Raw genomic sequence first — 14107 nt, forward strand, 5'->3', positions numbered from 1 at the left:
CTGCTCAAAACGATGATTAACCGAGTTACTTGAAATATGATTACTCAAAAAAAATAATTTTGCTTGTTAAAAGAGTTTGCTTTGGAAAATGCAGAAACGTTGTTTTCAATGTATCAAGGAACTAACTTTAACTACTTTATTCATATGTAAAGAGTTGAAATGTTGATTACTCATTTTACTCGAAATGTTGATTAATCATAGAGCAACTTACTCAAATATTTTTTTTTTGGTTAATCAAAAGACTTGATTACTCGAGTAACTGAACTTTTGAGTAATCATAATTTCCAATTAATCGAATAATTGAGTTATTTACTTTATGATTAATTAAAATTTTGAGTAATCAATTACTCGCACAGCCCTAATATACATAGATACTTCTTCATTTCTATAGCGTTGCCCATTTGCAGCCCAAAGAAGGTTGCAGTACTATTCATGCTTGATTCAATCGTAATATTAATCTCCTCTAAACTGGATATTTATAAAATTCTATCAGGAACCTTTAATTTGCTTTGAAATTTCAAATATATATATATCAATTTCCTAGATTAAAAAAAAAAAACTACTCGGTTGTTTACACATTGCTTTCAATACCCACAATAGGCTTTTTGTATGACGTACTTCAGAAGCGCTTTTGGATGCTGTTCTCTAATTCATAAAATGCAACTTTAATGTATTCATTTCAAGTTAATATCAAATATTGAAGTTCATTTGTTATGTTAATAATGGACTTAAATATGCGGTCGCGGAAATTTTTAATAGAAAAAGCACTTCTAGAAGGCATGCGGGTAAGCACTTTGTCATCCCTTCTTGGGTAAAGCTTTTAGAATGGCTTCACTTAAGAAGACCTATCTAGATTATCCTCTAGGATATAATTATCTTAAATCCGATAATCAATGAGGCAGGAAGGTGTGAATTAACGTAATTGTTTTTCGGATGTAATGTAACCTTTTGATTCAACGAAACAAAGTCAGCTAGTGAAGATTTTAGAGTGCTTTTATTCTTGAACAAGGCTGAATTTTTACGCTAGGCTTTTTGTTTGCCTATAGCTCATTCCACGGTGACAAGTGTGATATTTCCAGTCACATTTTAAGGCTTAATTCGTAAACTGTAATATAAAATTCTTTAAAACGAGTATTTTCTTATAGGTTTGCGAGGTATACACAATGCCTAGAAAGAAAATTCCAAAACAATTATAACTTAGTGCTATTTTTCATTTTTGTATTTCACAACTGCTGTTATTTCAAATTGACTTTGCACATTTCTGCCCGGAAAAAAAGTTCGGGCCGTTTCGGTCACGAAGAAGAAGATATTTATGATCCAAAAGTAGAAGGTATTCACTCTCTATTACCCATTTTTCTAGCGTGGGAAACGCTTTCTGGGCTGTTTTGGACACCCGAGGGATCCCGCGGTCTCGTGTGGAACAAACCTATCTCTATGATTAGCTTTGTCAGATTAGAAGATGAGTAACGTTAGCAGTCCCTGGCCGAATTTATTAAAATTTGTCAAACTTTAAATTGTTACGGGTGTGACATGTGACGGACGTGACCAACATAAGCATTTTTTTTTTCAAAAATAAAAGCATATAAATACTTAAAGCAATTCGCACATATTTGCCTGTACCATAGTGTTACTTTCGTCAGCTTTTTTACACTGTGCAAGAAGTGTTTTCCTTCAAAAAATAAGACAATTTAAAGAATGCAAAAAAGACTACGAAAATCAGTCTTGTCAATTTTGAGCAAAATTAACCTCTCACATGAGTTTGTAAATGGTACAACCTAAAGCAAAAAAAAATTTTGATTTTGAGATACACTGCCGGAACAAAGTATTGGCACAGCAAATTTTTTACAATATCTGCAACAATTTTCACTTTAATATTTTTCCGATAGTTTCGTATAAAAATATGGTTCATTCTACAACAAAAAAACATAAAAATATTATTCCTAAACTTTATGGAAAACTCGCGAAAATTCAGCAAATATGAGTATACAGATTTGTAGCCCAATCAATTTTATTATAATAAAGTACAAGTTTTAAGAGGCTAGCAATTACCGTTGATTTTTGGCAACTTTTTTCACGCAGTCTCTTCCATACAAAATTTTTTTTTTCGAAAATACTTTATATGGAAAAAATGCAAAACACCTTCAACAAAAAAAAAAATCTCAAAAATCAACGCGATTTTTGACTAACTCCGAACTTGAATTTTTTTTACTAGAATTTAATGGGCTGCAAAACTGCATACTCAAAACAACTCTAAAAAATCTGATTACAAAGTTGAAAATTTGCTGAATTTTCGCGAGTTTTGCACAAAGTTTAAGAATTATATTTTTATTTTTTTGTTTGTTTTTGAATGAACCATATTTTTACACAAAATCGGCGGAAAAATATTAGAATAAAAATTGTTGCATATATTGTGAAAAATTTGCTGTGCCAATACTTTGTTCCGGCAATGTATGTAAATTTCGAAATTTTTGCTTTTAGTCTTGAAAGTAAGATTTATGTACTCTTACCCATGATAAGAACATAATGTTAATGTTTTTATTATGCTCTTACCTACTAGAAATAATACACTCAAATTCTTAAGTTTATTTTCGTTTCATTCGGTATCGATTACCGTGGAATGGGCCCTATGTAAATCCTTTAGTCATAATTTATAGCTGCTTTCAATGTCTTTCGACCTATTAGGCAAGTAATTGTGTAGTGTATATAGTAAGTATGTGTATACATTTGTATACTGAATGCAAAAATCGTTATCCGATAAATGAAAGCAAAAATTATAAATTTTAAGTGGAAAGAATCGAATGTGTGATTTTGTGAAATAACAAAGGTTATACATATGTATGTATGTAGGGCCAAAAAATAAGTGACGGCAACGTCTTGTGGAATTGAATTCTATATATACCGATAATGTTTATATATACAGGATTATTAAAAACATACACACTATATGTAAATGTAAATGTACAATTGGTATATATAAATACATACATATGTCCGTATACGTATACACAAATATATGGGAGAACCTATACAGCTTATTAATATATGTATGTCCTATATACATATACATATGTATGTAGGTATGTAAAATTATATTTGCAGCCATAAAAAAAATTTATCAAAACAGAAGCTAATAATTTCTTACTCGCAAAATTGAGTATGCCGTTTTCTTGGTTCAAAATCTTGATTACTCGAGTAATTGATTAACCGAATAATTAATTAACCAACTTGCTCGAGTAATCGAATAATCGCACAGCCCTAATGTATATAATGAATAGCAGCTACATACTTATGTTTGTAAGTATATATATTTAAATGCTATATACTTGAAAATAATTGAATTTTGGGGTTACTGCAACTAAGCCTTGTGTGAACAAGGTGCAGAAATAGTTGAATAAAAACACACATTTTCTCAATAAAAATGTCTGCGGCAACAACCAAAATGCCATTGCCAATATAGCAACTCTTAGACATTATTTGCCTACTCATTAATACTATTTCAGCTATTGACAATGCAACTAAAGCTCGATTGCCAACCGTAATCGACCCATAATAAATATTGAAATCTTTCCAAATATCAAAAATCTTTAATTAATCTCATCCATCATCATCAAAATTCAGAAAACAAAGCAGACAAAGGCAAAACATCCGAATGTACTTCTGCCCTTCTCATAAAAACCATCGGCCATTCTGAGGCGGCCGCCGCGAAAACTAAATTTTAGGAGTAGTATTTGAGACATTATTCATGCGATGAGTTTTAACGTTGGATTGGGAATAAAATTCTACATTTTTCAAATAAGGTCTTCAGAATAGATGGTGGAGATATTTAATTCAATTAAATTTCAGAAATATTTAGTGTATTGAAAATGTATGGATATAAAAATATTGACATGCCTAGTTTCTTTTTTTTTTTGCGCAGTTTCTGTTATAACCAGTGGATTGCTTAATTGAGAGTTATTTCAGTGAAAAAATTCTATTGGCTGTTAACGCAAAAAAACAAGTCTTCAAGCATTTTATCTTTGATTTTTTTTTGTTGATAAATTCTTAAATTAAACAATTGTTTTTTTTTTTTTATCTAAACAACGCACAGTCGTACTTAGTAAAACTAAAGATCTTAATGTACATAGTTTGTTTTTTTCTTTAGTATGTATAGAAAAAAATCTTCTACGTTTTTATGCTTACATTTACAGTTCAGAACTAAGTATGTGTGTATATACGTTTGTTTGTTTGTATATGTACAATAATTAAATAAATCTACATGCTTTTTCGTACGATTTTTGAACACATAGTAGGAATATTAAGAAATGAATTATCGTTATTTTTGAAAAAGAAAACATTGTGAGCACAAAATACCTATTCAGGAAGAACGACTTGTACGTATGAAAAGCAATGAGCAATGACAAATATATTCCCTGCAAACCATTTTTTCAGTGTATTCTGCATTGTAAAGAAATTTTAAAGAATTCGTTAAGATTTATTTAGATTTTTTTGCCGAATTTTCTAAAATGAAATAAATTACGCACACTTCCATTCTTTTACGAAATTTCGGAAGAAAACCTGTGAAGCAACGAAAATAATGGTGCTATGTGAAGAATATCTTTCAGAATTTTTCCAGAATTTTCTTGATTTTTCGTACAGAAATTTCTTTACGAGTTCGTGTCAACCACTTCATATAATTTTCTTTGAAAATTCGTAAAAAAATCGCTACAGAAATGAGATACTTCAAACGATTTCCTTAAGATTTCGGGAACTTTGGTTTGCAGGGTTCATACATATGTATAGTATATATATCTATATAGTATATACCACAAAAAAATTTCAGCTGACTTAAGCTAACAGCCATTACATATTATTTTTTAAGTATTCCTGTATACATATGCATTCATGTAAATCTAATTTCATACTTGTCGGCTTGGCCAAATAACTACAAATGTACGTAACATAAAACCTTATTCGTAGCGGAATTGAGTTACACAAAACTGTATTGGTTGTCGACGGCGCGTGCGCCCATTTCATTTGCATTCAAGTCGCTTATGCTAGCCACGCCAGTGCCGCTGTAGTGTAGGTTCTGCAAATAAAAAAAAATAATAATATTGAAATTAGAAATACATATTTAGAAAATGGTAATAGCTTTTTAAAAAACAAAATAAATATTCAGTTTTAATTTTTGCATTTTGTAAATTTGTATAATGCATCCACCGAATATTCTCCACTTTGATAAAATAAAAATGCATTGTTCGCTTGTAAAACGTTGCATATTGTCAAACGGCTGAGCGTTACTTTAAAAACCGTGAGTTGTATAACGAGTTAATATGCAAAAAATTACTTATTGCAGCCAAATTTTTTTTTTTTCAAATTTGAAACAAGTTTTGGGGAATGACAGTTCTTGTACAGAAATAAATATAAGTTGCTCCACTACAAATAGACCCGACTGTCGGTGGCCTACGAGTTATGCATACAGCTCGGCTCAGTATCATATCCACATAGCATGAAAAATTCTTACCTGAGATTGTAATGAAATTGTTGATGCGCGTAATTGTTGGGTATTTTGTTGCAATTGTTGTTGTTGTTGCTGCAGCTGCTGCGGCTGATAATGCTGATGTGAATGTGCCGCCTGCTGTTGCTGCTGTTGTTGTTGCGTTTGTTGTAGGAACGGTAACTCAATTTCGCAGGATTTTAGGCGTACACTCATGTTCATTGTGATTATTTGCTGCGGCTGCTCTCCGCCCATAATGTGGCAAAAGCAAAGTGGCATGGAAGAATAGGAAGAAAAGAAAAGACATGGCACTTTGATTTTGAATACGTGACACGAACACATTGCGTGCGACTGGTGTTAGTATTGTTTGGTTTTGTTGTGGAAAGCTGATGATTCAGATCCATGCAACTAAACGTAAGAAGGATTTTGAATACAAAACATATGTAGTTATAAACTATACTTTTGCATATGGAAAATAGTATCTATTAACAAAAAAAAAATTGTGCCAATTATGGTGTAAAATAGATAAAATACTAAACTAAAAACAATAAGGAAACGTTACTTATCATTACTAAACTTAAAACTAAAGCTACCATCAAATTCGTAAGTTTTTTCTTCTCAAATATTCAACTCGAATTGTAGGTCTGTATTTAAGTTCATATCTATTACACTGTTAGACACTATTAAAATAGTTGCAAATTTAATGGCGTTCTGTTGAATGTTATTATCAACATAAATAAAGAACGTTAAAATATACAAACGCAAATACCAAAACGTCAAACAAAAATCATCACTGACACTGAATGGACTCCAAAATTTAGGCTATCTCACATGTCTTGGCGATGGATGCTGTTGCTGTTGTTGTTGTTGATGATGAGGATGATGCCCACCGTTTATTTCAGCGCTGCTAACATCGTTTGTACCGCTGCATGATGTGCCCTGATTATGCACCCACTCGGTTAGTGTCACATCAGAGGTGCCGCCCGACTCTAATGGTATAGGATTGTGCCGGAAGTGCTCGAGCATCTCCTGTATAGAGGGGAACCATAAGTGTTGCACCCGACATTGGCCCTTCTCCGACAAAGTCATGCGCAAGTGCTTTGCTCGTCCTTGAAAGTTAAATGTGAGCACGAATTCGCCCTTGCGCGTTTCACTTTGACGCACCAAAAAGAAACCATGTCCCGCCGCTTCAGAGTGTAATACCATGCGCGCCGCTTCCGAGCGTGGCAGTGTACCATGAAACCATGGATACTGTCGCATTTCATTTGTCAGATCTGCTACATTTATATCAATTTCGTTTTCACATTCTGCTTCGAAATTACTCGATGCTGAAAGACGTTGTTCGCCACGCCTAGGTGGTATATCCGGTATACTTTCCAGCGCATTAGCATCACCGCTTGCAGCCGCTGAAGCACTCACACCCGCAGCATTAACGGTAGCAAGTGCATTATCCGACAGAGAACTGCTGGGACCGACATTACCGTTTGAGCCTAGTCCGCTTGATTGGTGATATTGAGGATTATGCACAGCGTTGACACCGCTACCGACGGCAGCAGCACCACCACTTCGATTAGCACTGGCATCTGTTGAGGTCAAATTGCCACTCGGGCTCATGGCCATCGAAGTTGTTGCTGAAATTCCACCCATTATACCGCCTACACTACCACTTCCAGTAACCAATGCATCAGCAGATTCTAAGGGCAATTGCTGTGTCGGCGGCGTACGCATGCAGTAGCGTATAGTAGCCAACCAGCTGCGCATTTCATCAGCACTTTCTGCCTCAATAACATATTCCATATTATTATCGGCTTTTAGTACAAAGGTATTTTCACGATCGGGCATCTCTAGTGCCGTAGTTTCTCGTGCTTCCGATATTAAAAAGCAAAATACGCCGCTGCGTGGCTAAAAATAAGAAAACAATGTTGTTGTGAAATGCTTTATTTGTTTTTCATTATGCATCGTTATAAAACCTTTGTAGCTTTAGGCGGTGTATAGAACTCCAGCATGTAACCGCCGACGGCTTTGACCAAAGCAAGCCGACATTTTTCCCATTTTTGTGTACCCGTCGGCTGATCTAAACTTTCGGGCGTCAAATTATAGACGTAACCTTCCTTTCGGCATTCTACAATTATTTTCGAGATCTTGGTCTTGCTATGCTTGCTGCCATCTAAATCTTCAGAGTTTTTATGAAATAGTGTCTGCAAGAATAAGAAATTCTAAAATTAAAACACTTAACATGAACTGTTCTAACGTAAGACACAATTTTTGTGCGCTTTTTTGCTAGTTTCGGTCAAGCTGTTGCTCACCTTGCCCTTGCGCAGTCCCTTGAATGAAAGCCGTCGAAAAAACGCTTTGTGAAATATTTTCGGTGAGTCTTCAGCTGCGCTACCGCTCTCCTCCAATGAATTACCATTACCAGTCTGTAATAATTATTATTTTATAGTAAAAATATACACATAAACATCAATAATTCAAGCGTGTACCCATAGATTGTTGCGCCTCAGGCAGAATTCCGTTTCGAAATGATCCACGAACACTTCGGCGAACTTTTGTCCAAAACAACGGTATGAAATACTACGCGCCTCTTCGGGTGGAAGATTCCCATTTATGTAACCAATACAGGCTTTGGCAAAGTCCGCAGCAGCCACACGAGAATGACGTTCGCAAAACTCCTCCCAGCTAGTGCCATAGGCATACGACGCACCACTAGCGGCACTCATGTTTGGTATGAGATCACCACCAACTGCGCCCCCACTGCTTCCGCCGCCACCGCTAATTCCACTAGCAGGACCTATGTAACCACCAGCGGTAAATGTATTTGTTGTACTATTACCGCCCATCAAATTTATGAATAGTGTCAATATTCTTTTTATGCTATATCGTTTTCGACGATACCTTTTCTTGAATTTTGTCTAATTTATACCCTAGAATTAAAAAAAAGTTTAGGTAAAGTGGTGTAGCTAGGCTATTGAGCGCCTGCGGCGAATTAAGGACATGATATTTCAATTGTCAAAATTAGTCGAAATTTTCCTAAAAGCTTTAATCATAAAGTTCCAAACTTGTGCTTAAATTGTTTTTTTCAGTGTAAACTATTTAAAAAAAAATATNCTAATTCCACTAGCAGGACCTATGTAACCACCAGCGGTAAATGTATTTGTTGTACTATTACCGCCCATCAAATTTATGAATAGTGTCAATATTCTTTTTATGCTATATCGTTTTCGACGATACCTTTTCTTGAATTTTGTCTAATTTATACCCTAGAATTAAAAAAAAGTTTAGGTAAAGTGGTGTAGCTAGGCTATTGAGCGCCTGCGGCGAATTAAGGACATGATATTTCAATTGTCAAAATTAGTCGAAATTTTCCTAAAAGCTTTAATCATAAAGTTTGAAACTTGTGCTTAAATTGTTTTTTTCAGTGTAAACTATTTAAAAAAAAAGATTTTTTTTTATTAATTTACAAAATTAAGAAAGTAAGGTTCCGGGACCACAAGTGTATTTTATCTCTAACTGTTTCCATTCAGTGATACGTTTCTCCTCCGATTTGTGGCGTGCGCCTTGATGATGTCCGCAAAGGGGAGGGACCTACAGTTTTACGCCGACTCCGAAAGGCGTTTGTATTTTTATGAGAAGCTTTTTTTCATGGCAGAAATACAGTCGGAGGTTTGCCATTGCCTGCCGAGGGGCGAGCGCTATTAGAAAAAAAAAACCTTTTTTTGTTTTAATTTTTTTTATTTTTTGATTTTGGTTTGAATCGGGCTTGAAACTAGACCCTGTGGAATGGAAGCGCGCACTGCTAAACACTACACCACAGCGGCGGCAGAAAATGTGATAGCTCCAAAGAATACATACATATGTGTTAACCGACTNTGTTTTAATTTTTTTTATTTTTTGATTTTGGTTTGAATCGGGCTTGAAACCAGACCCTGTGGAATGGAAGCGCGCACTGCTAAACACTACACCACAGCGGCGGCAGAAAATGTGATAGCTCCAAAGAATACATACATATGTATGTTATAACACGGTGTTAATTCATTAAATATTTGCTGCGTATAAAATTATGACTTGCATTTGAATGCCGGTAGTAAGAAAGTAACTTTTGAATGGAGGAAGTGAGTGACGCAAAACGGCGCATATTTGGTTGTGATATACATATGTACATATCGGCCATTTACTTCAATAGTGCCATAATCCAAAAATACAAATATTGAGCTAAGTATGCGGAAGCTACCGCTACCTCTTCTTCTATGTTGTGTAAAAATTTCATAGCTGTATCTCACTAGAATAGAATATGCATTAATTTTTACTATGGGAATATATGCGGCATTGTTAACCGACTGCCAAAAAAGGAGGAGGTTATCAGTTCGTCGGATTTTTTTTTTTTTTTTTATGTATGTTACCGCATAACTTTGCACCACGTTGCCGGAAAAGAAGGGCGGAAGTATTTTTGCGCAGAACTTCTCTCTGCGTAGGCGGCCTTCGGCCGCGCTTAGGGATTATAACCCTTACTAAGTAGAATTCTCCTTTCTGTGTTGCCGGAAAAGGGGACCGGAAGTATTTTTGCGCAGAAATTATTTTTGCGCAGAAATTATTTCTGCGTAGGCGGCCTTCGGCCGCACTTAGGGATTATAACCCTTACTAAGTAGAATTCTCCTTTCTGTGTTGCCGGAAAAGAAGGGCGGAAGTATTTTTGCGCAGAACGTCTTTCTCTACGATGATCAGGAACCGAGATGTAACAATTTGAAGAATTACATGATTAATCAGAATCACGAAAAAATCCTAACTTTGACAGATCATATCTGCGAAGAAAAAAATGTCCTCAAATACGCGTTAGCTTATTTCATGTATAGAACCCATAAAAAAATTGAAGAGAATCAGAGACATAATATAATTTTTTTACGATATCCGTCCGACTTAAAAAAGAATGGCTCCTACGTAAACTAAAAATTTTAAAGCCGTTTTTCTCGAGCTTTCCTTTTTTGAGCTGTGACACTGTTGAAGTAAATGAGCGATGGGTACTTGCATATAAATTAGGACGGTAAAACACAAGTAAAGTCGGAATTTTGGAATGTTCTATACCAAAAAAATAAACACATTTTCGTACAAATGGTGTAGAATTTTGGAAATACAACCTTTTTCAACCGAGGAACTCGTGTTTCTCTTGAGGAGACTTGCAGTAGGTTATTAACAATTGTTACGAACTCGTACGTCAACAGACAGCTATTGTATTCCCCCATTTTCACCACTGGNTCAGGAACCGAGATGTAACAATTTGAAGAATTACATGATTAATCAGAATCACGAAAAAATCCTAACTTTGACAGATCATATCTGCGAAGAAAAAAATGTCCTCAAATACGCGTTAGCTTATTTCATGTATAGAACCCATAAAAAAATTGAAGAGAATCAGAGACATAATATAATTTTTTTACGATATCCGTCCGACTTAAAAAAGAATGGCTCCTACGTAAACTAAAAATTTTAAAGCCGTTTTTCTCGAGCTTTCCTTTTTTGAGCTGTGACACTGTTGAAGTAAATGAGCGATGGGTACTTGCATATAAATTAGGACGGTAAAACACAAGTAAAGTCGGAATTTTGGAATGTTCTATACCAAAAAAGTAAACACATTTTTTATTTTTCAATAAAAAAATATTTATATGTCTCAAAGTTTTTCATGTATTTCATATGAATGAAAAAACACTTTCGTAAAAATGGTGTAGAATTTTGGAAATACAACATTTTTCAACCGAGGAACTCGTGTTTCTCTTCAGGAGACTTGCAGTAGGTTATTAACAATTGTTACGAACTCGTACGTCAACAGACAGCTATTGTATTCCCCCATTTTCACCACTGGTTTTTTTTTTTACTGTTTTCTTATCAGCGAAGAGCAAATATACATATGTATTTTGATACATCCATATGCATGTACAAAATTGTTCATAACATTTGCAAAAATTTCAATTTGAAATTGATTGCAAACACACAAACATACATACAGTGCCGAACAGAAGTATTGGCACAGTGAATTTTTCGCAATATGTGCCAAGTTTTTTATTCTAATTTATTTTCGATCATTTTTTATAAAAAATTTTTGTATGGAGAAAATGGGCAACACCTTCCACTAAAAAAATTGCCAAATATCAACACGATTTTCTAGCAACTTTAACTGTCATACCAAAATTGAAAGGACTAGAAAACCGCATACCTAGAATTTTTCTAAAAAATCTGAATAAAAAGTTGCAAACTAGTGTGCAAATTATATGAATTTTCCTGAGTTTTGCACACAGTTTAGAGATTTTATTTTTATATTTTTTAGTGTAAAATGAACCATATTTTTATAAAACATCGAAAATAAATTAGAATAAAAAACTTTGCATATACTGCGAAAAATTCACAGTGCCAATACTTTTGTTCGTCACTGTCAATACATGTGTATTAGGGATGCCAAAATTGGGATCCCGGGATTTCGGGATATACGAAGTTTTTTCCTCTCCTGCAAAATTTTTAAATTGGGACTTAGCAACTTTGCACTCTACACTAGCGATATTTATTAAATCAGACAAATATTAAAGTAAAAATTTTTTTTAATGGTATTTAAAAAACCATGTGATTGAGGAACGTATACATCACAAATAATTATGTAAATACCAGGTACTTTTGAAAGTGACGATTAATAAAAAAAAAACTTAAAACAAAAATATACAAAAACAATTTATTTAAACATGTTTATTCCACTCTATAAACAAATGGCGAATGAAGAATTTTTTCCCATTTTTTTTCTCGCAATTTACTAGAAATTTTTAGGGAGTACGAGTCAAACGGATCTCAGAATCGGATTCAGCGGGTCGAAATACATGTTGGTAGTTGGGTCTGGTTAACAACACACACCCCTTTTTTTGCCGGTGTTGTTATTATTGCACTTAAAATGTTTTCGAAAGAGCAGCAAAGCATTCAAAGCGGAGTCTTCTAAGCTTGACCTGCTGTTTTTACATACAAAACCTACTGATGAAAAACATTTTTCGTCATCAACACTTTTAGGTTGAATTGTCAAAAGGTAGGCATTATCCATAATGACCTTTATCTCCATTACAAAATATTTGAACTTCTTTTACGAGCACGTCGGTCAAATTATAAGTTTTTCGATTTGAGGAAGATTTGAGTAGATTGATCTAAATAAAATTATAGTTTAAAAAACTAAAACCTCGCTGTTATAATTTACATTCGTACTGTCTTCAGGTATGTAACTTGAGAATAGAAATCGCTGCATCTTTTAGGCGCATCAATATTACATAGTTACATCCCGAGCTAATAAAAGGGAAGTAAAAATTATCTAACTTTTCCTTAAAACTCTCCGTTTCGATTACATTAGCGACGCTATGAGTTTATTCATTGAATAACGGCTCAGACTGCAATTTAAAAGTACAGTTTCAAGCTTTTTGTTAATTGCAGTCAAAACGGCATTTTACAAAAATCATACTTCAAAATTCATAAACACATTCTTACTATCAATTCGATATTTCAAAATTTTCGAGAGCCCGGGATTAATGCAAGCAAATCCCGGAATTTCCGGGACGTAAAAAACACCGGGGTCCCGGGATTTTCATCCCTAATGTGTATGTGTTTACAGATAAGCAAGCAAAATCCCATCGCAATTCGATTAAATTACCAAATAAGCTGAATATATTTCAGTTTTCGTTATACGGTGTTTACATGAGGAGATTTTACAGGCAACTTTTATTTGAAAGCAAAAATCACCTGGTGTGAACGGCCTTTCAAATACATAATTGCTTGCAATGAAGTTGGGGTGCAGGCAGCTTTCGATTCAACTAACTGCCGCTAAAAATTGCTTGGAAAATCGCCGTTTAGTTTCCAATAGCACTTTTTATCATATGACGATTTTAATTGCTGCTTATTTGAGTACGCCTTTTATTCCGGCTTGAATCCCATCAACTTTAATAATATATCGGGCTCTTATAGAAGCTGTTTAGTAGCACAGTAAACAAGTATTGAATGTGTATTGTGTATGTACATACATTTCCATGTGGGCAGGGACTACATAAATCCCGATAGATATTTTTAGAAATAGCCTAACTAGGTCCTTCGATGCTAATATAATATCCGGCTTACTGAAACGAAATTGCTGTAAATATTCTAGCTCATAAATATATATATATTTTTTTTTACTTCCAATTTGTAATCCTACCAGTTTTTTTAAGCTCGGGTGCACATATGTAGCACAAACGGACATGTGTATTAAAAAATATGTGTGTACATCCATTTCATTATGAGAAGTGGAATTCTTTACCAGTTGCTGTACCTTTTTGTTTATTTGAGCTCTTCAAAATCCACGGGACATCTTAATTCTTCTATTTTTGGGACCACTTTTGCACTTATAATTTGCGCATTTTCTTAGCTGCCTCACGCCTCTAATAATTGCACACTTTGATTTTTTCGTATTTTTTAAAAATTTTCTTTTAATTTTTATAGAATTTCGTTTCATTCAAATGCACTATTTTGTTGAAACGATTGTTTGCAAACGCATTTAAACATAAAAACAATAGGAAAAGTTAACAAACGCTACGAAGAGAAGAAAAAATTTTCACTTGACCACTGCAGCACGAATTGCCAACTACA

The 14107-nt window shown here is 34.2% G+C and overlaps 1 protein-coding gene across 12 annotated transcripts; it reads right to left on the minus strand.

The window, feature by feature from the left end:
- Nucleotides 1–4884: 4884 nt before the first annotated feature.
- Lnk (SH2B adapter-like protein Lnk) lies at nt 4885–14107 on the minus strand. Of its 12 annotated transcripts, XM_017616321.1 has the most exons (9): nt 13658–13783; nt 13507–13599; nt 8601–8733; nt 7957–8264; nt 7780–7893; nt 7444–7689; nt 6305–7375; nt 5501–5713; nt 4885–5065 (listed from the first exon to the last, which is right to left on the minus strand). In XM_017616321.1, the coding sequence occupies exons 3-9, from the start codon at nt 8647–8649 to the stop codon at nt 4967–4969; spliced, it is 2100 nt and encodes a 699-aa protein (XP_017471810.1). In that variant the 5' UTR covers nt 8650–8733; nt 13507–13599; nt 13658–13783; the 3' UTR covers nt 4885–4966. The 12 variants fall into 12 exon arrangements, with proteins under 12 accessions (XP_017471810.1, XP_017471814.1, XP_017471812.1 ...); XM_017616325.1 differs by lacking the exons at nt 13507–13599; nt 13658–13783 and adding an exon at nt 13791–14107 and having other exon boundaries at nt 7957–8299; nt 8705–8733; XM_017616323.1 differs by lacking the exons at nt 13507–13599; nt 13658–13783 and adding an exon at nt 13791–14107 and having other exon boundaries at nt 7444–7671.

This window comes from Rhagoletis zephyria, unplaced genomic scaffold (assembly GCF_001687245.7).
Source record: "Rhagoletis zephyria isolate East Lansing unplaced genomic scaffold, Rhagoletis_zephyria_1.1 Rzeph_scaffold_01182, whole genome shotgun sequence".
NCBI classification, from domain to species: Eukaryota; Metazoa; Arthropoda; class Insecta; order Diptera; family Tephritidae; genus Rhagoletis; species Rhagoletis zephyria.

Bases quoted from the DNA above. Each gene is read 5' to 3' on its own strand.
- Lnk (XM_017616320.1), bottom strand. From the start codon at position 8,649: ATGGGCGGTAATAGTACAACAAATACATTTACCGCTGGTGGTTACATA. The intron at 7,690-7,779 runs GTGAGCAACAGC...TTTTAATTTTAG, and splicing joins AGGGACTGCGCAAGGGCAAG to AATTTCTTATTCTTGCAGAC. The intron at 5,714-6,304 runs GTGAGATAGCCT...GGCGGAGAGCAG, and splicing joins AGCATCCATCGCCAAGACAT to CCGCAGCAAATAATCACAAT.